The sequence below is a fragment of the Aulonocara stuartgranti genome (assembly GCF_965226115.1).
Source record: "Aulonocara stuartgranti genome assembly, chromosome: 7".
Lineage (NCBI taxonomy): Eukaryota > Metazoa > Chordata > Actinopteri > Cichliformes > Cichlidae > Aulonocara > Aulonocara stuartgranti.
Genome location: NC_138945.1, coordinates 59,472,812 through 59,494,623, shown reverse-complemented (window position 1 = coordinate 59,494,623; position 21,812 = coordinate 59,472,812). Strand labels below are relative to the sequence as shown.

At 40.0% G+C, this 21,812-nt stretch overlaps 1 protein-coding gene across 1 annotated transcript; it reads right to left on the bottom strand.

Moving 5' to 3' along the window:
• Positions 1–1,081: 1,081 nt before the first annotated feature.
• Positions 1,082–20,800, bottom strand: elapor2a (endosome-lysosome associated apoptosis and autophagy regulator family member 2a). The gene is made up of 22 exons (XM_082541098.1): positions 20,516–20,800; positions 18,871–18,991; positions 17,357–17,546; positions 17,129–17,276; positions 14,905–14,994; positions 14,157–14,262; positions 13,902–14,054; positions 12,465–12,553; positions 12,176–12,356; positions 11,950–12,078; positions 9,731–9,821; positions 9,526–9,628; positions 9,302–9,439; positions 4,286–4,549; positions 4,025–4,198; positions 3,748–3,931; positions 3,388–3,484; positions 3,200–3,301; positions 2,976–3,102; positions 2,397–2,575; positions 1,914–2,082; positions 1,082–1,794 (listed from the first exon to the last, which is right to left on the bottom strand). The coding sequence occupies exons 1-22, from the start codon at positions 20,609–20,611 to the stop codon at positions 1,726–1,728; spliced, it is 3,000 nt and encodes a 999-aa protein (XP_082397224.1). The 5' UTR covers positions 20,612–20,800; the 3' UTR covers positions 1,082–1,725.
• Between the last annotated feature and the right edge of the window lie 1,012 nt (positions 20,801–21,812).

Genomic DNA, 21,812 nt, shown 5'->3' with positions numbered 1-21,812 from the left:
CAGCTATTGAGTCCATTATCACCTCTCCCAAAAAATTCCAGCACATGGTCTCCTTTGCTCACAATTACAAGCTGCTGTTAAATGAAATGGGGACATCACCCTGTCCCAAGTTTTTTGGAGATATGTTGATCCCATCAAATTCAAAATGATCTTATTTGAAACACATCACCACTGTGATGTAGAATGATCTCCTGCATCTGGCGTTGCACAAAACTCAAAGGTGCTCTATTGGATTTAGATCTGGTAACTGTGGAGGCCAAATGAGTATGTTGAACTCACTGTCATGATAAAGAAAACAGTGATATCTGATGTGGCCTTCTGCTACTGCAGCTTATCTGTTCTAAGCTGTGACATGTTGTGCATTCAGAGGTGCTCGTCTACGTATCTTGGTTTTAACAAGTAGTTATTTGAGTTACTCTCATTATCCTATCAGGTCAAAGTAGTCTGGCCATTCTTCTCTGACATCAACAAGGCATTTCCCCACAAAGCACTGCCTCTGTGGGGAAATGTAAACCTCGAGGATGGTTGTGTGTGAACCAGCCCAGTCCGTCAGGTACCAACAACCACGCCACATTCAAAGTCACTTAGATCTCTTTTCTTTATTCTAATGCTCAGTTTGAACTTCAGCAGGTCATCTTAACAATAGGATCCCCTAACAAAGTGGTTGATGAGTGCATATTTCTTCACGAGTTACATTTTTGTTTGCCAGTTCCATTTTTTATGGATGCCCCATAGTGTTAATGACGATTTGACATAGCTTTTACTAAGGCCGTATTAGAAACAACTTGAATTTTTGGTGACAATCCCATTAAAATAGAAGCAAGTGCACCAGATCTATATAACTGGACATCTGTGAAATGTCTTCATATTTTAATAATGACTGTTTGTGCAAGCTTGTATATATATGTTTACAGATGTTTTAAATGTCTCTTTGTATTCCTCTTTTCAGTCTGCAAAGCATGCAAAAGTACCTTGAGTCTAAATAGTATTGAACAAATACATTTGACTTAACCTTAAGTCAAATGTATTTATTGCTTAATTTTTCAGCAGCTTTTTAATAAGATAATCAAACTGAGTCAGATTATACATAAATACATCATGATTTATTTGAAGTACATGGACAGTCCACACCACAACCCAAACAGAATATGGCAAATTCAAATTTCAACTGATCAGTAGTTCTCTTCATTATATAATTTCAAATAAAAAAAAAAACAACAAAAACATGAGAAGGTAATGATTGTACATGAAAAGAATAAACCATCTGTGTAAACATCTGTGGGATATGGAAAGGCAAATCATAGCTTTCCTGAAGATGAACTATACCACAGGTATCAACGAAATATTGGACGATACGCAAACTGAAGAGAGAAAAATAGCAAAACAGGACATCTTAAATAGGTCTTTGTCTTACCCTGAGCTCTTCTATCAATTTTTTCCTGAAATAAATTAGAATCAGACAGCTATCAGGAAGTGTCAGCCACACACCTGCTTCACAGTCTTTAACTGGACAGCTCCATCGTACCAAGCTTTAAGGCCACCAGGTTAGTGTGACTCGTTTGAGCATGGCTCTGATGTTATGTCTATATGTGTGTGCACATACAAACAGTTGGTGTTCCAGGTATCAAAGCTTATAAAGGGGATAGTTAGATAGGGGTCACAAAGTGGGAAAAGTCTCTTGAAGGTCTGATTTCTCCCCTCAGCCCCCTTCACGGTTCTTCCACTCTAGCTCCACACCAATGTTTTGGAATGAGCCGAATTTAGCTGCACATTTTCATAGTTATCTCCATTTCTCTAAAATGAAAACGAAAAGAGAATTATTTCGCAACACTATATAGTTTGTTTGTTTGTTTGTTTTTTTACCACTGTGGAACTTTGTGGTTTTAAAAGTATAGTGATACTGTGTCTCTCACCTTGGATGCTATGGCTTTGAGTTTTCCAAGTAGAGAAGGTTTTGTGTATACAACTTCATCCTCCATGTCTGCCTCATTCTCCCCCTCCATCACAGCACAGCTGTCAGCCACTGGCATTTCACATTCCTTATTAGCAGACATCACCAGCCGGGAGTACTTATACTCCAACCTTGCACAGAGACAAGTGACAGAATCAATACTGCAGAAATTTACAAGAAGAAGAAGAAGACGAAGAATCTTCACATAAATACTGTGATGTTACAGAGACAGAATGGCAAGAGATGGGATTTGGTAATAATGGAGAAGAAGAGACAAAGTTAAGGAAAGAAAACAAAACATGTGAAGCTAAAATCTTACAGCAGTGATGAGGAAGAAGGTGAGAAAGGGAGAAGGGGAGAATATTAAGGGGAATTAAGGGGAAAATGAGAAAACATGTAATTAAATAATGATGTGAGAAGTTAAAGAACAAGAGGCTAAAGATACCGTTTGTTCTTCTTCCAGAAATAGCAGGTCAGGGAAACGAGCAACACTGCAGTGAAAGCTCCCAGTCCTGCACCAAGCTGGATCCAGAACTCAATGCCCTCACAGGTCTGTGTTTTCTTAGCAGGCAAGGGCACACCACCCATGCACAGCTTTGGTTCATTCCACACATACAGCAAGTCCTAAGGGTGGATATACACACATGAATGGGACAGCGCATACACTAGTAAGTGTAAATATGAAATTTGAAGTGTTCAATAGGTTTGTCTTCATTCCAGCAACCTGCATTTTAAGTGAAACAAAGACTGTTATAGTGCTGACTTTAAGCTTTGTGGGATTTTTCTACATACATGGATATTTTGGATGCTAACAACCTTTAGGCTTGTTACCATGAACGGTTGTGGAATTATAACCCGTTTGGTTGCTTGGCTGGCTATAAAATTGGATAAGAATTTTAAAATCGGAGGTGAATATAAACCACTTCAAATGAAAGCTGCAGTACACAGTCTGTTTTAATTCACATTAAACATGCCTTTAAGAAAAATCCAGTACTCATAGACAAGTATATGTCCACGCACACACCTGATTTCCTCCCTTGCAGACTCCCTCTATCTGATGGTAGTCTCTTTCTGTGCATGTAGGACAAGCCCCTGAGCTCTCCCATAAGAATTGAAAGGTGCAACCATCACACGTTCCAGCAGGACACTGACTGAAATAGCCAAAGGCACAATTTGTTCAGTAAGCTGGACCACAGCACAGAACAGTGACAAACACATGAAAATTAGAGAGACGTTGATGAGAAAGACCTGGGTACTGAGAGCTCCCCCGTAGTGCTCTTGTCTGGGTTACAGCGAAGTGTCACCACCACGCTCCGACCCGACTCGCAAGATGAAGTTGTCTCCAAAGACCTTACACCAAAAAGCACAGAAAGCAAGAAGCTTAAAGCAGTGATTTTTTTTTCCACTCTATAAATAATGCCTGTAATGATAGGCACCTGTAGTAAAAGTTGACATCAGGAACTTTCTTGGAGGTCTTGGGAAACAGATCTGGTGTTACACTTATTCCTTCAAGGTTGTTATCCACAGTTGTCCCTGTTAATATTTATAGAAATGTATTACTTAATAATATGTCTACTTTTAATTTGTCTTTAATCTTTTCTATGACAGGAGTTTAACATTTAAAGACAAGCAAAAAAGACCTTTTATATTATACGAGTAATGATCCCCACAAAAAAGGACCTTTTACTTATTATCACATATTATTTTATTCTTTTAAAATAAAAATAGAGGCATAAAAAAGTAAACCTAAATTCAATTCTCTTCACTGCCACCGTCTGTGTTTGATGCTCACTAACCAACAAATGTGTCAGCCAGGTTAATGGACTGCGAGGAGAGGGCTGTGTGGAATCCTCGTCCACTAGCTGGGATTATTGTTGATTGACAGATGAAGGTCGTGATGGCATTGGGCCCTTCCTTTTCTCTCTGGGAGTCAGTGATGGATAGGTCTGTTACATTGTCTGTACATACTGCCAACTGACCCTTAAAGAAAAAGAGAAAATTGCAATGACATTCAATTTGTGCACAACACATTTAAAATTGCAGGATTTTCTGCGCATTTTCATCTTTGCACACCTTTCCTCCACAGATACTGATATTGAAGTGATGGAAGTACTTGGTTCCTTTTGAGGTAAAGCTTGGGCCATTCATCAGTGACCCCACTGGCCCAAGTGAGCTGAAGTCAAAAGTCAGAGTGGCATTGCCTTCTGTGTAGGTGAAGTGACAGTCACTATAGCATAAGCTGTGCTCCTGGAAAACAAATACACAGGTATCTGGTGTACCGCCTTACTGATAACAAGAATTTTCTTAAATTCTTTCTCAATCATAGCAACAAACCTTGTCACTTTTGCTGGAAGGTCCACAGGATTTGCAGGCATCAGGGCCTGGTGCAGCGTGAGGCATCAGGTATGTGTTAGGTGGACACTCTGTGCACTGGCTCGTACTTGCGTCTATGTAATGCCCAGGTGGGCACGGCACACACGCAGAGCTGGACGGTTGTGCACCGAGGGCACAAACCCGACAGCTAGAGGACACTCCGTCCACCGCGTTACTCACAGTGATGGAGTAGATTCGCGCCACATCTTTGACATACTGTCGTACCTTAGGTAGAGAGAGATAAATACACATCAGCTAGATGACATGAAATAAAATCTCCAGTGTTGATATATTGTGCAAGACACTGAATGACACTTCAGAATTTATCTTTAGAACCAAAAAGAAGGGAGTACTTGGTGTGCCTAAAGTGGTCTGACCTCAAGAACTCAGTCATTTCAGATTTTATTAGCTATTGCACAAATTACAACACAACGACAACAACAGCAACCAAAGACAGTTTAAAACAAAAAGCAAGAAGCAAAGGTTACTGCTATTCTTTTACAGTTTTGCACTTTATGATATGTAATAAGGTTTGCAATTATATGAGATAACTAAAATATTTGAGGTAAATTAAATTAGAGTTATATATTTATATATAACTCTAATTAATAATATATAAATATATTTATAATTTTAAAGGACACCCTAGCCCACACGTCAGTGATCGATTTTGTAACTGTATCATCAGATCTGCAGCTGTATGTGCTAGACACTCGGGTGAAGAGAGGTGCTGAGCTGACAGCTGATCACCACCTGGTGGTGAGTTGGCTCAGGTGGGACTGTGGGATCTTCCATAGAGGAAGCAGAGTCTGGGGAGGAGGGGGGCGAGTCATCTATCACCACCAACTCTTTGGTGGGATAGCCCCTGGAGTGGATGAGGTTCCTAAAGGCTCTGGGTGTTGTACAAAGACTGAACTTTGGACACAGGAGCAACAATGCGGTTTTTGTCCCGGTCGCTGAACACTGGACCACCTCTTTACCCTTTTGAGGATATTTGGGGGTGCATGGGAGGTTGCCCAACCAATCTACATGTGTTTTGTGGACTTGGAGAAAGCATCTGACCATGTGCCTCGGAGAGTTCTGTGGGAGGTGTTTCAGGAGTATGGGGTGTCTGGCCCGTTGCTTTGAGCCAGTTGATCCTTTTGCAACCATTGCAAGAGCTTGGTCTGCATAGCCTGTAATAAGTCAGGCTTCCCAGTGGGTGTTGGACTCTACCAGGGAAAAAGTAACTGAGGAAAACAAAGACATGTTCTTATTAGGAGACTTTAATATCAATTGGTCAGCTCCTTCTTGTCCTTTAAGGAAAAAGATAAGTTCATCAGCGTTGGCTTGTTGCCTGTCTCAGATGATCACCATTCCCACCCGGGTCACGGTCAACGCAGGAGGTCATAGGTCATCATCATGTATTGATCATATATATATATATATATATATAAATGTTCCTGAGCATTGCTCTAATATTGTTTCTATTCCAGTTGGCTATAGTGACCATAATCTTGTAGGTTTGACCAAGAAAATGAAACCACTGAAAACTGCACAAGATTATTTTTCATAGATCATACAAAAATTTCAATGCAGATAAGTATATTAATGACGTAAAAGAAATTCACTGGACTGACATCTGCCTCGAGAGTGACCCTGATATGGCATTATCTATGTTTATTGAAAACTTTTGCTACCTGGCTGACAAACATGCCCCCTTAAAAAGATTTACTGTTAAAAAGAACTACGCACCTTGGTTAGATAATGAACTTAAGGTTGCAATGTCAGAAAGGGATATAGCAAAAGCAAAAGCACATAAGTCTGTCAGTCCACAAGAGTGGGCACGATATCGCGAGTTAAGAAATCAAGTAACTAAATTGAATAGGCGCAAGAAGAAAGAATATTATCAACTTAAGCTCAAGGAGGCCAATAAGGACAGCAAAAAGTTTTAAATAATATAATGGGTAGAGATCTTGCTCCGGTGATGTCTCACATCTACACAGGTGGTACGTTTATAAGTAAAGCTAAGGACATAGCCAATTATTTTGCGAATTATTACAGCAATAAAATAACAAATTTAAAATCTAATATGAGCAGAGGCGATCCCACCTTATCACGTCGTCTTATACAGGATGTTATCATGAATAATAAGCAATGCCAATTTAAGTTTGAGGCAGTGAATGCGGAGATGGTAGAGCGCTTATTGATATCACTTCCTGACGATACATCCTCCGGCTCTGATAACATAGACAGTAAACTGCTCAAAGTTGCAGCCAAGTTTGTGTCCCTTCCTATATGTCACATATTTAATAGATCTTTGGCATGCAGCTTATTTCCATTGCAGTGGAAAGAATCGAAAATAATTCCCATTCCTAAAAACAAGAATGACGTTTTTAATGGTGTCAATAGCAGACCTATTAGTCTACTCCCCGTTCTAAGTAAAATTATGGAGAGGATTGTCTATGAACAAATTCAACATTACCTAACAGAAAATCAGTTACTCACTCAGTTTCAACATGCCTACAAACCTGGTTATTCCACCAGTTCAGCTCTCATTCACATGACAGATAACTGGTACAAATATCTAGATAATGGGAATTTGGCCGGGGTGGTATTTTTGGATTTTAGTGCTGCATTTGATTTGATAAATCATGATCTTTTGATAGATAAACTAAAATGTTATGGATTTTCACCAGCTGCTTTGTGCTGGATGGAAAGTTATTTGTCTGGAAGAAGGCAAAAGGTTTATTATAATGGTTATTTCTCGGAGGGCTGTGAAATGAACTGTGGTCTACCCCAAGGCAGCTGCCTCGGTCCACTTCTCTACTCAGTCTTTACAAATGATTTGCCGTATGTCCTGGATAAATCTCATCTTGTAATGTATGCTGATGATTCCACCATGTTTTATTCAGCCAGTAGCCACTCTGAATTGACAAGCGTATTACAACTAGATTTGCTGAACGTGTTTGATTGGATAAGTAAAAACAACATGATTTTAAACGTGTCTAAATCCAAATCCATGTTAATAGGAAGTAGAGGACGCTTAGTCAACAGCCCACAACTAAATCTTTCCATAGCTGGATTGGTATTAGAACAGGTCACCCAGATTAAATTACTTGGTGTTACCATAAACCACCACCTTTCATGGTCTCAGCACATCAACTCTGTTATTAAGAAAATGGGACAGGGCACAGCTATAGCTAGGAAATGCTCTTTTTATATCACTTCTTCAATTATGAAAGATGTCATTAATGCACTAGTATTATCTCATCTAGAGTACTGCTCAATCATTTGGTCAGCAGCTAATAAGACAGATCTGAACAGACTTCAGTTAGTCCAAAATAGGGCGGCCAGATTAGTGTTAAGGTGTTCATATTATACAAGTATTGATAAAATGCACGATAAACTTTCTTGGCTTTCTGTACAAGCTAAATTATACTATGGATTACTTGTATTTTTAAAGAAAGCAATACTGGTAAACACACCACACTTTTTTTATGCTCAGTTGCAGTATCCAGATGAAATACATAATCATGCTACACGATTCTCAACTACCGTAACCACAATTTAGTAACTCCTCGAGTTAAAAGTAACTTTTTGAAAAACTCTGTTATATTTAGAGCATCTTTTCAGTGGAATAAGTTCCCTTATGCAATTAGAGAATTGGCTTCTATTCATAATTTTAAAAATCACCTAAAAGCCTATTTAGGCAGTTTTTAATTTATTTGTAAAAATTGTAGAGGGTAATGTCACTTGTAATGGAAATTGTGTATTTTGTTTGAGTGTTTTGTTTTGGTTTTTTTGCTTTTTTATATAATTTTTAATATTCACATGTTTACATTTTCAGAATTGTAAAACCTTATTGTGGATCTAAGAGCCAAATTATGTGGACAATTTGCATCCAACTCATTGTGTAACATTTTATTTGGTGGTATTTGATAGTTTGGGCCCCAGGAAGACTAGCAACCACTGTTGTGGAAGCTAATGGGGTTCCTTATAAATAAACAAATAAATAAACCAGGGTTGCCGTTTGTTACAGATTCAATTTATAATTTAAATGGGCAGAATTTCTAGGCCAAGTGACAGAAAGCTTCAACTTGGGTGGTCTCAGAATCTCATCTCTGCCTTTCGCAGATGTGGCTCCATTGACTTCATCAGGCGGTGGCCTCCAGCAGCAGGATGAGAATCACCACCTCCAAGTCTGAGGCCATGGTCCTCAGCCAGAAAAGGGTGCCATGTCCATACTAAACCAGGTTAGGGACGAGTTCCTGCCCCAAGTGGAGTGCCTTGGGTCAGTATCTTGGGGTCTTGTTCACAAGCGAGGGAAGAGGGGAGTAGGAGATTGACAGACAGATTGGTGCTGCAGCGCCAGTGATGCGAATGCTGTACCGGTCTGTTGTAGTGAAGAGAGACCTGCACTTAAAAGCTAAGCTCTCAATTTCCCGGTCTACGTCCCTACCCTCAGCTATGCTCACGACCTTTGAGTAGTGACCAAAAAACGAGATCGTGGATACAAGTGACGGAAATGGGCCTCCTCTGAAGTGTGGCTGGCCTCTCCCTTGGAGATAAAGTGAGGAGTTTGGCCATCTGGGAGAGGCTCAGAGTAGAGCTGCTACTCCTCCACATCGAAAGGAGCCAATTGAGGTGATCTGACAAGGATGCCTGCTGGGGTCTCCAGGGTGATGTGTTCCAGGCATAACCCACTGGGAGGATGCTGCGTTGCAGACCCAGGCCAAGCTTGAGAGATTATATCTCTCATTTGGCCTGGGAACACCTTTGTGTTCCCCCAGACAAGCTGGAGGAGGTGGCCAGGGAGAGGGAGGTCTGTCTGGGTGTCTCTACTTAGGTTGCTGCCCTAATGACCCAGCCCCGGATAAGTGGAAGGAAATGGATGGATGGGTGGAAAGTATTAATGAACATCGTTCACTGACAGCTTTGAAGTGAATGTAGTTTAAATTAGTTCATATCTGTGTGTAATTGTGTACTTCTACTCACATCTGAAGCTTGGTTAGTCCTCTGGAAGGCCCATGTGTAGGAAACTGAAGCATTCTTTGTCATGATGTGTGTGTAGGTTTGCCTTGTTTTGTTTTTCTCCCAAGACTCCACTATTTTTGTACTCTTCCTGTTTACATCCTAAAAGATTCATTAGACAAATTTCTGGTTTGAAAATCTATGGTAACATTTTTCAGAGCAGCAATCATGTCAGTAACTCTTCTCACCATCATGAAGTAGAGCTCACAGTCAGCTGTGCAAGAAGTTTCAAATTCAAATGTAATGCGACCAAATTCTTCCCCTGAATGACTCGACACTGAAGTAGGAAGCCTGATGGCAAATAAACAGAAGAAGGGAATTAGTCACAGCTGAAAGAAATAGCTCAGTGGCAAAAGTGATGGAGGCTAAAAAACTCAAAGCTACTATCCTTACTTGAATCCAGGAACATGGAGGTTGAGGATGAGGTAATCATTATCAGAGCTTCCGGCTCCAGCCTGGATGTGATTACCTGCAACCTCCCAACCTGAAAATAAATAAATAAATAAATAAATAAATAACTGATCAAGCACACACATCCATACATATGCAATAATACTAAGTGCAATAATCCTTTCTGTCATCGTTGTATTTTTACTCAGTTGTATATAGTATTTGTATTCTATTTTTATCTTATTGTATATTTATTTTATTTTATTCTACTGTATATAGTATTTTATTTTATTCTATTCTGTACAGTTGTGTACTGTATTTATTCTTATTGTATTCTAATTTTTGCCTCATAACTTTTGCACTGTCCACTTCCTGCTGTGACAAAACAAATTTCCCACGTGTGGGACTAATAAAGGTTATCTTATCTTATCTTATCTTAAATAAATAAATAAAGTATAATAATGTATAGACATTTAGAAAACTGCATGAACTCTGGTGTATTTGCTTAAAATAAAGATAAACCGTCCCACCTCCTCCCCAGACAGTGGAAAAATGTCAGTCCTAGTTTTACTGGATCTCAGTGCAGCATTTGATACAGTTGACCACAACATATTACTCAAACGACTGGAGAACTGGACAGGTCTTTCAGGAACTGTACTAAACTGGTTCAAAACATACGTAGAAAACAGGAAATACTTTGTATCAATAGGTAACTTCACATCTGAGCAGACAAGTATCACATGTGGAGTTCCCCAAGGTTCCATCTTGGGACCCCTTCTGTTTAACATCTACATGCTCCCACTGGCACAGATTATAAACAACAACAAAATAAACTATCACAGCTATGCAGATGACACACAAATATATATCACAATGTCACCAGGAGACCGAGGCCCTGTACAGGCTCTTGGTAAATGCATTGAGGAAATCAATGACTGGTTGTGCCACAATTTTCTCCAGCTAAACAAAAACAAAACTGAGGTAATAGTCTTTGGCGCCAAAGAAAAACGATTACAGGTCACCAGAGAACTTCAATCTATACATCTAAAAACCACAAACCAGGCGAGAAATTTGGGTGTAGTGATGGATGCAGACCTAAACTTAGAAAAACACATTAAGACAATAACAAAGTCAGCTTACTATCACCTCAAGAATATATCAAGGATAAAAGATCTGATGTCTCAACAGGACCTGGAAAAACTAGTCCATGCATTCATCTTTAGTAGGCTTGATTACTGTAACAGCATCTTTACAGGTCTACCTAAAAAAAAAAAATCAGTCAGACAACTACAGCTCATTCAGAACTCTGCTGCTCGAGTCCTCACTAAGACCAAAAAAGTGGACCACATCAGTCCAGCTCTGAGGTCTTTACACTGGCTGCCTGTCCGTCAGAGGATAGACTTTAAAGTTCTGATGCTGGCCTATAAAGCTCTGAATGGTTTAGGACCAAAATACATCAATGACCTCCTGACCCAGTATGAACCATCCAGATCCCTCAGGTCATCTGGATCCGGTCTTTTATCAGTTCCCAGAGTCAGAACCAGACACGGAGAAGCTGCATTCAGCTTTTATGCTCCTTATATCTGGAACAAACTCCCAGAAAGCCTCAGATCAGCTGAAACACTCAGTTTATTTAAATCCAGGTTGAAGACTCACCTGTTCTCAGCTGCATTTGAATAAAGCACCAAATCCACACTTTAAGCTTAAATTTCAAAACTTACATTTAACTACTGATTTTATCTACTGTTCTGATTTTATCTGTTTTGATTTTATATACTGTTTTGTTTGTTTGTTTGTTTGTTTGTTAATTAGTTAGTTAGGTTATTTGCTTGTTTTAATCAATTTTAAATCATGCTTTTTATTTGTTCTTGTTTCTAATGTCTCTGTAAAGCACTTTGAATCACCTTGTTGTTGAATTGTGCTATACAAATAAACTTGCCTTGCCTTGCCTTGCCATGAGCACAATTAACTAGTTTGTTGGAGGAGAAGGAAGAGCTGTTGGCATCATTGTTGTCGTTGGGGGTGGGGGGTGGGGGGCCTTGGTGTCAGTGTTGCGGTTAGTGTCGTGTGGGTGTTGCGGTTAGTGCGTGTTGCTAATGGTAGCCAAATATTTGCCATGCTTTTTGATTCACTTCATTGGAGTCATCACACAATACAGTGACAAAATAGACCAGAATTGAGGGAAAGAGCAAAAGTGGGCATGTCTTGCCATAAACACCTACCATTCATACTGTCACACTTGGAATTGCCGACATTAAAACAGGAAGTCTTCATGTTAGAAGGAAGAACATTCCACCATTTGTACTCATAACCCAAGGTGGGCTCAGAGCCTGCAGGACACTGCTGACATGCTGGGGACAAACAGTGAAAAACACAATTGGGAAACCGCATGAAACAAAAGGTAAGTGGAAGACAAATGAGGACTGTAAGATAGAAAGTTTTCAGTACGTTTCATGCCATCGGAAAAGGTCCCAGGTGGACATGGTGAGCATGTGGCCGTGTCATTGTTATAGAAACCAGGGTTACAGGGGGGGCAGGGCTCTCGTTCTCCACTTGGAGGCAATGTCACAGCTCCAGTCACATTCTCAAGACAGATCTTAGGTTCAACCCACTTAAATATGACCTGTGTCTGAAATCAGATAAAAAAAGGTGTGAGTTGGAATAAAAAGGACAAACTGTGATTATAGAGCGAGTCTCAACAGGCTCTTTAGTAAAGAGGTAGCCTCTTTTCTCTCACCTTGCGCTCTTGGTCACAAGCTGTGTGGATCTGGAAATAATCCTTCATGGAACAGGGAGGTCTGTCCTTACATGAGCCAGATCCCTCAGCTAGGAAAAGTGGGGATACATTATATTAATATTAGCATAGGAGATATAAAGCAAATATAATTATTTAAAAACAGGAGCAATTTTAAGCAGAATCGATCCCCCCCACCCCCATTTCCTTTTATATGGATACAACACTAGCAAAGCAACAGTCGCAAAATATGTACTAAATAAAATATGTTTATTCCCTGGATGATCTAGCTAGGAAAGAGGACTAGGGCCACTGGGGGAAAAAAGTGGGCATGTGATTTTTTTCTTCTTTTCCAGAAGTCTGAGACAAAAGAAAGAATTCTGAGGTTAAGCTCAGAATTTTGACTTTTTCCTTAGAATTTTTTTTTTTCAGAATTCTGGAAAAAAAGAAAAAGAAAACTTTTTTTTTCCCCCGGTGGCCCTAATCCTCTACCGTATCTAGCTGTACCCAGTGACTTTTAAATTACTTTACTAAACAGAAAATTAATTAAATGCATTATATGATTCTTTATCAAGGCAGAGTGTGCCTCAGTAAAAACTGTGGAATTGTCTGTTCTTTCATCTTAAAACTTAAATTTCATTAGATGGTTAAACAGTCTGAACAACTCGTTTGAAGTACAAAGAAGAGTTGTATTGCCATATCAGCTGGTTTTGCCTTTTGGTCTTCATAAAACACATCACCTAGTACAGCTCAAATAAAAAATATTAAAAAATAACATCAAAATACATATCGGTCAACAGTGCATCTACAAGAAATGGCCAATCATTGTCCCAGGCAAGGAGTAGGTTGTGTCATATTTAGTTCATAATCCAAAGGAGTGCAACTTATTGGCAGTCCTTAATACTGTATTTATCCTGAGATGTGCCTATTTAATATGGTACAGGCCAATTTTAAAAATAAGTGAATACATTTTTTTAAATCACTTGAGTAGAAAGATCCAACTAAATACATTTTCAAAAAGTATGTTAACATTATGTAGCAGTATGTAAAAGTATGTTACAAGATACATCATACAAATAAAATAACCACAGTACTTTAACTGAAAAGTCCTCGTTCAAACCCCCTGGGGGAAAAAAAAAAAATCTAAACTTCTAGTTCAAGATTCTAGTGCATTGGCTGCCTTCCTATCATATTACATATGTTAGCAAATATACTAACATAATGATCAAGCATTACTTTTGCTGCCCCAGTTGCCAAAACCTGCTATTCCCTTGCAATCACGCGGGCTCACTGTGTTTCTTTTTCTGAAGTTTGACAACTGTGACATAAAAATAGGACAAGCTCTATCTATATCCTTTAGATGTGCTTCTCTAAAAAGCAGTGATAGCAATTAGGATTCAAAACAGATTTGAAATGGCAAATCTAGCTTTTTATTCATACCTGCATACTGAGTGCTGGTGTTACAGGGAGTGCAGGAACTGGCACCATGGCCAGAATAGGTGTCCCGAGGACAGGGTTCACATGAGGAGGAGCCAGGGACTCGACTGAAAGATCCCGGCTTACACGGAAAACACTCTGATGTGTAGGCAACACCTGAGCGGAGCAGAAAAGATAGAAAGAAGACGTAACTGTTTGATCTATTTTGTTGTCATTTTTTATAAAGAGAAAAAGAAAAAAGCAAAAGTAACCACCAACCCTCAATATGAATATTTTTTAGCAGTGCAGGATTCACCACTTTTTTTCCCATCGTAACACCACCAGTCCTCCAGTAAAGGATGTTGGTGCCAGATTTCAGGTTCACCTAGAATACACATATCAATGCATCATCAGCTTGGGATTAAATATTAATAATTAATATAATATTCTATCTGAAAATTAAGAAAGGTCATTATATGCGATCAGCTTAATTGCAGCAGCTAAGCTGTAACTCTATAGCCATCTAACCATGAAGTATAAAGCTTAACAGCACAAGTTCAGAAAACATAAACTGCAAAGTATGCAGGACAACAGTAACTTTATACAGATTGTTTTGTTTTCATGGCATATAATCCCACGTAAGTAAATTCATATATTTTTTTTCTTATTAAGGAATTAAAATAGCAGAACAATTTTCTTGAACCAAACAAATCTAATCTAACCTGCGAGAAGAAGCAAGGAGCAGTACCACCACTAGAAACCTATCTCAAGAAGATCCATATATTACATTTAATTGTACATTTTAATTCACAATGCAGAAACCAAAATATGTACGTGCAGAAGCTCATTTACAGCATGAGTGGAAAATTACTGGAGACAATATAAAATGATGCCAGCTCCTTTCTGTGTACACACTTCCTGCTTCTATCCGCTCTGTGGATGTTACACAATACATTTGATTTGGGAGAACGAGGCTAAAAACCTGCCCTTTCTGTCTACTTGTCGTCGTGCTCTGTGAGACATTTACCGTATGAGTTGCCCATTCGCCATGCTTGGTGAGCTTGAGCCACTTCTTGTCATCAGACTGATCCATTTCTTGACACTGGTCATTCTGGATCTAAACACACACAAGCAGATCAAAACCTCCCCCCTTTTTTTTTCACACTAATTTTCAGTTACAACATTGTGCATGGTTTATATGTTCATGCATACACACCGCATCACTACACTGATAAGTGGACAGGGGAAAATACAAAAAAAAGTACTAGAATTAACTGTAAGAAAACTATGTAACTATGCTTTAGCTTGAGCACAATCTATAGTACTTTTTAATTAGCTCTTGCAGGCTTCTTACAAATAAAATAGCATTGATAGATGTATATACAAGCAATAATAATAGAATAGAATAGAATAGAATAATCCATTTAATTGTCCCACAAGGGGAAATTTGGTTGTAACAGCAGCCAAAAAGACACATATACAAACAAACAGTACACAGGACACAGAACAGAAACATACACAATTTTTCTTACATATTTACATTAAGGACAATGGTTACTATATACAGAGAGTACTGTACAGTTACAGTGGGGCAAAAAAGTATTTAGTCAGCCACCGATTGTGCAAGTTCCCCCACTTAAAATGATGACAGAGGTCAGTAATTTGCACCAGAAGTACACTTCAACTGTGAGAGACAGAAGGTGAAAAAAAAAAATCCATGAATCCACATGGTAGGATTTGTAAAGAATTTATTCGTAAATCAGGGTGGAAAATAAGTATTTGGTCACCTCAAACAAGGAAAATCTCTGGCTCTCACAGACCTGTAACGTCTTCTGTAAGAAGCTTTTCTGTCCCCCACTCGTTACCTGTATGAATGGCACCTGTTTGAACTCATCATCTGTATAAAAGACACCTGTCCACAGCCTCAAACAGTCAGACTCCAAACTCCGCCATGGCCAAGACCAAAGAGCTTTCGAAGGACACCAGGAAAAGTATTGTAGACCTGCACCAGACTGGGAAGAGTGAATCTACAATAGGCAAGCAGCTTGGTGTGAAAAAATCAACTGTGGGAGCAATCATCAGAAAATGGAAGACATACAAGACCACTGATAATCTCCCTCGATCTGGGGCTCCACGCAAGATCTCATCCCGTGGGGTCAAAATGATCATGAGAACGGTGAGCAAAGATCCCAGAACCACACGGGGGGACCTGGCGAATGACCTGCAGAGAGCTGGGACCAAAGTAACAAAGGTCACCATCAGTAACACACTACAACGGCAGGGAATCAAATCCCGCAGTGCCAGACGTGTTCCGCTGCTGAAGCCAGTGCATGTCCAGGCCCGTCTGAAGTTTGCCAGAGAGCACATGGATGATACAGCAGAGGATTGGGAGAATGTCATGTGGTCAGATGAAACCAAAGTAGAACTTTTTGGTATAAACTCAACTCGTCGTGTTTGGAGGAAGAAGAATACTGAGTTGCATCCCAAGAACACCATACCTACTGTGAAGCATGGGGGTGGAAACATCATGCTATGGGGCTGTTTTTCTGCCAAGGGGACAGGACGACTGATCCGTGTTAAGGACAGAATGAATGGGGCCATGTATCGTGAGATTTTGAGCCAAAACCTCCTTCCATCTGTGAGAACTTTGAAGATGAAACGAGGCTGGGTCTTCCAACATGACAATGATCCAAAACACACCGCCCGGGCAACAAAGGAGTGGCTCCGTAAGAAGCATTTGAAAGTCCTGGAGTGGCCTAGCCAGTCTCCAGACCTCAACCCCATAGAAAATCTGTGGCGGGAATTGAAAGTCCGTGTTGCTCGGCGACAGCCCCAAAACATCACTGCTCTCGAGAAGATCTGCATGGAGGAATGGGCCAAAATACCAGCTACTGTGTGTGCAAACCTGGTAAAGACCTATAGTAAACGTTTGACCTCTGTTATTGCCAACAAAGGTTATGTTACAAAGTATTGAGTTGTATTTTTGTTATTGACCAAATACTTATTTTCCACCCTGATTTACGAATAAATTCTTTACAAATCCTACCATGTGGATTCATGGATTTTTTTTTTTTTCACATTCTGTCTCTCACAGTTGAAGTGTACCTCTGGTGCAAATTACTGACCTCTGTCATCATTTTAGGTGGGGGAACTTGCACAATCGGTGGCTGACTAAATACTTTTTTGCCCCACTGTACAGTTAATAATGAAGTGATGGCAGATGTTTCCACTGAAAGGCAACGAATACTCACAAAGAACTCAAATAGCAGGTTACTGTCAGGATACTGGTAGTCAAAGCTAACTGAGCCTTGTTTCTTCAGATGCACAGCATAGATGAGAGAGACTGTGCATTCATCCCTGTTGGACTCCAGATAGTTTCCCTGAGGAGCCCAGGAAGAGCTACAAGAAAAAAAATAAATAAATCCAGCATAGTATTTTTTACCAACTTTTTCCCTTTTTTAAATGTCTTACTCAATTACCTGTTACAGGTGAGGCTGTTATAACCGGGTAGGCTGTTCTCCAGGGAGGTTGCTAGGCTACTAAATCCAATAGGCATGTAATCCCATTGGTCGAAGCGGATACCGCTACCGAGGGAGTAGCTTCCTGCTGCACACTGAGTGCACTCCTGAGCTGACATCTCCAGGAACTCTCCAGCCTTACACGAGAAGGCTAGTGGACACAGTGAAAGAAAGAAAACAGTTTTTGAATTTACCAACCTTCTTCACATTCTACAGCAAAAAGCATGGTCGCATCAGCCATTACATGTAATGTAACCCCAGTGATTGACAAACTTCATTCTTACATCTGTTACAAAGCGTCTTTGTACTTGTTTTCCCCTCACTGAGCCATTGTGTCTCTGCATTTCTCCAGAACAGGTATGAGGACAGTTCTTCCTCATACCTGTTCTCGTCTAATGGCATTGTGATGCTACTCTATGCTAAATGTGAGAGCATGCAACTGCTTCAAGGCTAGATTTAAAAATAGTTTGCTCTGGCAGGCACTTTGATAGTTACACATAACACCTGGTGACAGATAAGCTCATTAAGTGGGCGGTGTGCTCCATTTCAATACAGTGAATGACACTGAAATATCATATGCGAGTTAGAATTAGATGACGAACCTATGAGAACACAAGTGTATATAAATAGTGGTCTGAGGAGGAAGAAGGAAACAAAAAATTGTTTAAAATAACAAAAGGTGAGTAACAGTGCTGATATGGAAAGCATTTTGTTAGTTCAGTCTTCAGTGCATTCCAGTTCACGGCACGATTATTATTAAAATAATAAATAAACTTTTTCCAAACAATTTATGCATACATAACACATGTAGGTTTGAAAACAGTAAAAGAAAAGAAAGCATCCATGAACCCTATTGTTGGATTCGATCCATTAGTGAGGTGGTGTTGAATAAAAGCACTGGGCAAACCTGTACAGGTGAATGATAAAGACCAAACTTGTATGACCAGCAACATGAGCATTCCGTCATGTAATGAAACGGTGTCATCTTGGCTCCATTATGATAAGAGTGTCAAACAAAAACTACAAAAAGAAAAAAGTAACACCCTCTATGACTCACTTTTTTACTTAAGAAAAAAAAATACATTAGCATCGACTGGAAAGGTTAGTTACATGGCCCAATAAAAAGCACCAAACGAGCTTGAGTTAACATCCTCAAGGACACTTGTTTGTCAGTGAGCACCTGTGCATTCTTGGAGCTACACTAACATCTCCCTGTCCTTTCACTTCACATTAAACAACCACTAACCTTCATCAACACGTGCCATCAATTATGTGCCTTGTTTCGTAGCAAGCACAGAAAGATATTACGTAACATTGTTTTTGCTCCAAGGTTATTGGCCTGTAGCTTCACTCTATGGTTGGTCGACGTCCAAACACACTCAGTCAGGTTGTGGTGGTGAAAGTTCCAGCTACTGATAAGAAGGTGACATACACACATCAGCTTCAGTCATTTTCCACACGCACACTTAACTCACTGCATTCTGTGCCTCGCACTGGCGCTGGTAGTCCAGTACAGGCCCCAGGGTGCTGTGGGATGGCCACTCTCCACCGAGATCCTGTGCTGTCACACTCCGTGTACTCAAAGTAGTAATCAGTCTGCCAGGGAGACACACAAAACATAAGAAGTCAGTCAACATAGCAGGCTTGGACATAAAACCTGACTAAACATAGGCCAGAGGCAGGTCAGCAAACATCTCCACCCAAACTAAAGCACAGAATCATCTCTTCCAGATAAGAATCACCAGCAAATCAGAGCAGACTGCTTGCTACTAACAATGAATTCCTACAGAATCCAGCTGCTATTGGCTGAAAAACATGAGTGCCAGTCACAGTGTAATCTCTAAAGCTAAAACCATTCTTCTGCCCCTGGTCACAACAAACCATCTCCATGGCGATAGGAGTAGGGGAGATGGCAGCAGTGGGCTGCTGGTGAAAGAGGCTGAGTCATTTTACCAGCAGCTTTTAACATTTCAAGTAGGCTCACTTAGACATTCGATTATTGCATGTAATTGTTTTAATCTGTGGCCCATGAGTGAAAAGCACTGGCCCAGTGTTCTTGATTCCACTTCTCCTCATCTTGTGTCTACAGAGGCGGGTGGCCTAATTTCTGACAGTTTACATAATGCTATTCCTTGAGCCAAACCAGATTTTGACACCCCGGCACATACAGGCTGTTGTGTGTGGAGTGATTTTTTTTCCCTGGTTTTAAGTGGGTCTAAGGTTAGAGCTCAGAGACGCTTTCCGATAAAGGTCACAAGAAATGAGGCTAAATCAAGCATATTAATACACAAACTGTTTTTACTGCTGTAGTGATACAAAAAATAAATACAGGATTGTGAACTGTGCAACACTAAACCCTCGTTATCTCTTGCGACTCCCATAAGTGCTGTGGTCAATCACTGATGTGGCAGCTGTTCAATATTCATCTCACACCATGATTCAGCAAAGTCCTCTTCGGAATAAATTTCTTTCAGCGTAAACATCAGCTCTGGTAAATCTCACCCTCCCCAGAAGAGCTAAAGCTGCACAATGATTTAACCACCATATAGGAACAAACTGGAGGCCCGCAGTAATCTCTTTGTCAGTGTGAAAAAAGAGAATGACTTAGAGGAATGTTGCTCTTCTATCTTGGGACACCTCTGTGTGTGTGTGTGTGTGTGTGTGTGTGTGTGTGTGTGTGTGTGTGTGTGTGTGTGTTGTGCTGCCAGCCTAGTGTCAGAACGTGTTGAGCTGTGCCAGACCAAAGGGAAGGAAAAGCCAGTTCATGCAGGAAACTGATAACTTAATAGCACAGACTGGTGAAGTTCAACAAACACCAGACCTGAACAGTGATTCATACTCCTCCATGTTGTTCGCGTTATTTAAACAGAAAGCAGCGCTGAGGTGTGCGTCTTCACACATGCTGCAAATTATAAAGTGGGACTCCAAACCTACACCGTAAATCGACCCGGAAATGTGACATCAATGTTTAATCGTGTTTACTGTTCGATCACTAGATTAATAACTCGCTCAAGCGTGCGCAGACACAGCAGCCTTTCGCCTTTTCTTTCTTTTCTGTATAAACAGTCAGTTATTTTGATATAGCGATAAACAGCTCAGACTGATTGACTGTAGCCTCACCTCAGTACACTGCTTCTGTCCTTTCGCCCCGTCCATCAGCTGGAGCGCGCAGAGGATGAGAGCGCAACGACCGACGAGCCAAGCTGAGGTCTGCATTGTAGATCATCGAAGGTGGCGGGGGGGACACAAACACACAAAAACAACCGAAATCCAGGAGAAAAACGGAACGTATCATGAACCCGAACCCGGCTTGACACCTGCTTATATCGCTTCTTGCTTCCCAGGCTTTCCACCTGCAATTACGCTGCGCGCTCCAGGGATGCCTTCAAGCAGTGTAGGATAAAAAAAAAAGGGTTTCCGGTTAAGGTTTTCAAAATAAAGATTTGCGCGTACGGTTGATGATTTGTGATGGTAGTGTTTAGTGAAATGCATCATTTTGTATGATGTCATTTTTGTGATATGGATGTGTTTAGGAACGCATAAATGTTCACTGCAGAAGTTAAGCCCCCAGTTTTCCTTTAATTTGAAGGCGAAGTAATGCTGCCTTCTGTTGCTGTCGTTGTATTTTCTTTCTTTTGCACATCTTTGATTCATGCTTTTAACCTCCTGGTCCTCCTGAAGTGTTGCTTACATAAAAAAATAAATAAATAAATAAAGAATTTTTAAAAAAAATTAAAAAACAAGCTGGCTATCATAAAAATATTTAAATATACAAAATATAGCGAAATGTTTAGTAGCATATTAATTATAATACTGGTGGCTAAAGGAAAACGAGCAGCAATTTTTTGGGCACACAACATTTTGAAAGGATTTTTTCATGATCTTGCGAGCATTAAACACTAGTGACAGTCATGCACACAACTGACCACCAGAGGGAAACAAAGCTCTGCAACATTACTGTGGGGACGGCTCTGGTTAGCTGTGTTACGTTATCTACAGCCTGTGCAATAACAATCAAATTTATATTTTTTTATTTTGTGTCTGAAGTGAGATATTTATGGAGATAAATGTTCGGCGTGCAACTCTGAAAGTCTAACATAGTAAGTGTAGCACTTGCAGCTGATGTGTCTGACATGGAAAAACTGGTTTGTGCTCATTTTTTTGGTTTTGAACACATGTAGAGTTTGTCAGACTCGGGTTACTACTGAAGGTCTAACAGATAGAAGATTTCTAAAGCTTCCAAATAATATCAACCTGAAAATGAAATGGATATAATTTGGTTGCATGTTTTTAATCTTGGCTATAAAGTCCCTCTAAGCCTGTATGTTTCTGTTTACATCCTTACACAAAAAAGCTCATGCATGTTTCATAATAACACCCTGGCTCAATTTGTCAGGGTGTGCATTACACCCATAGC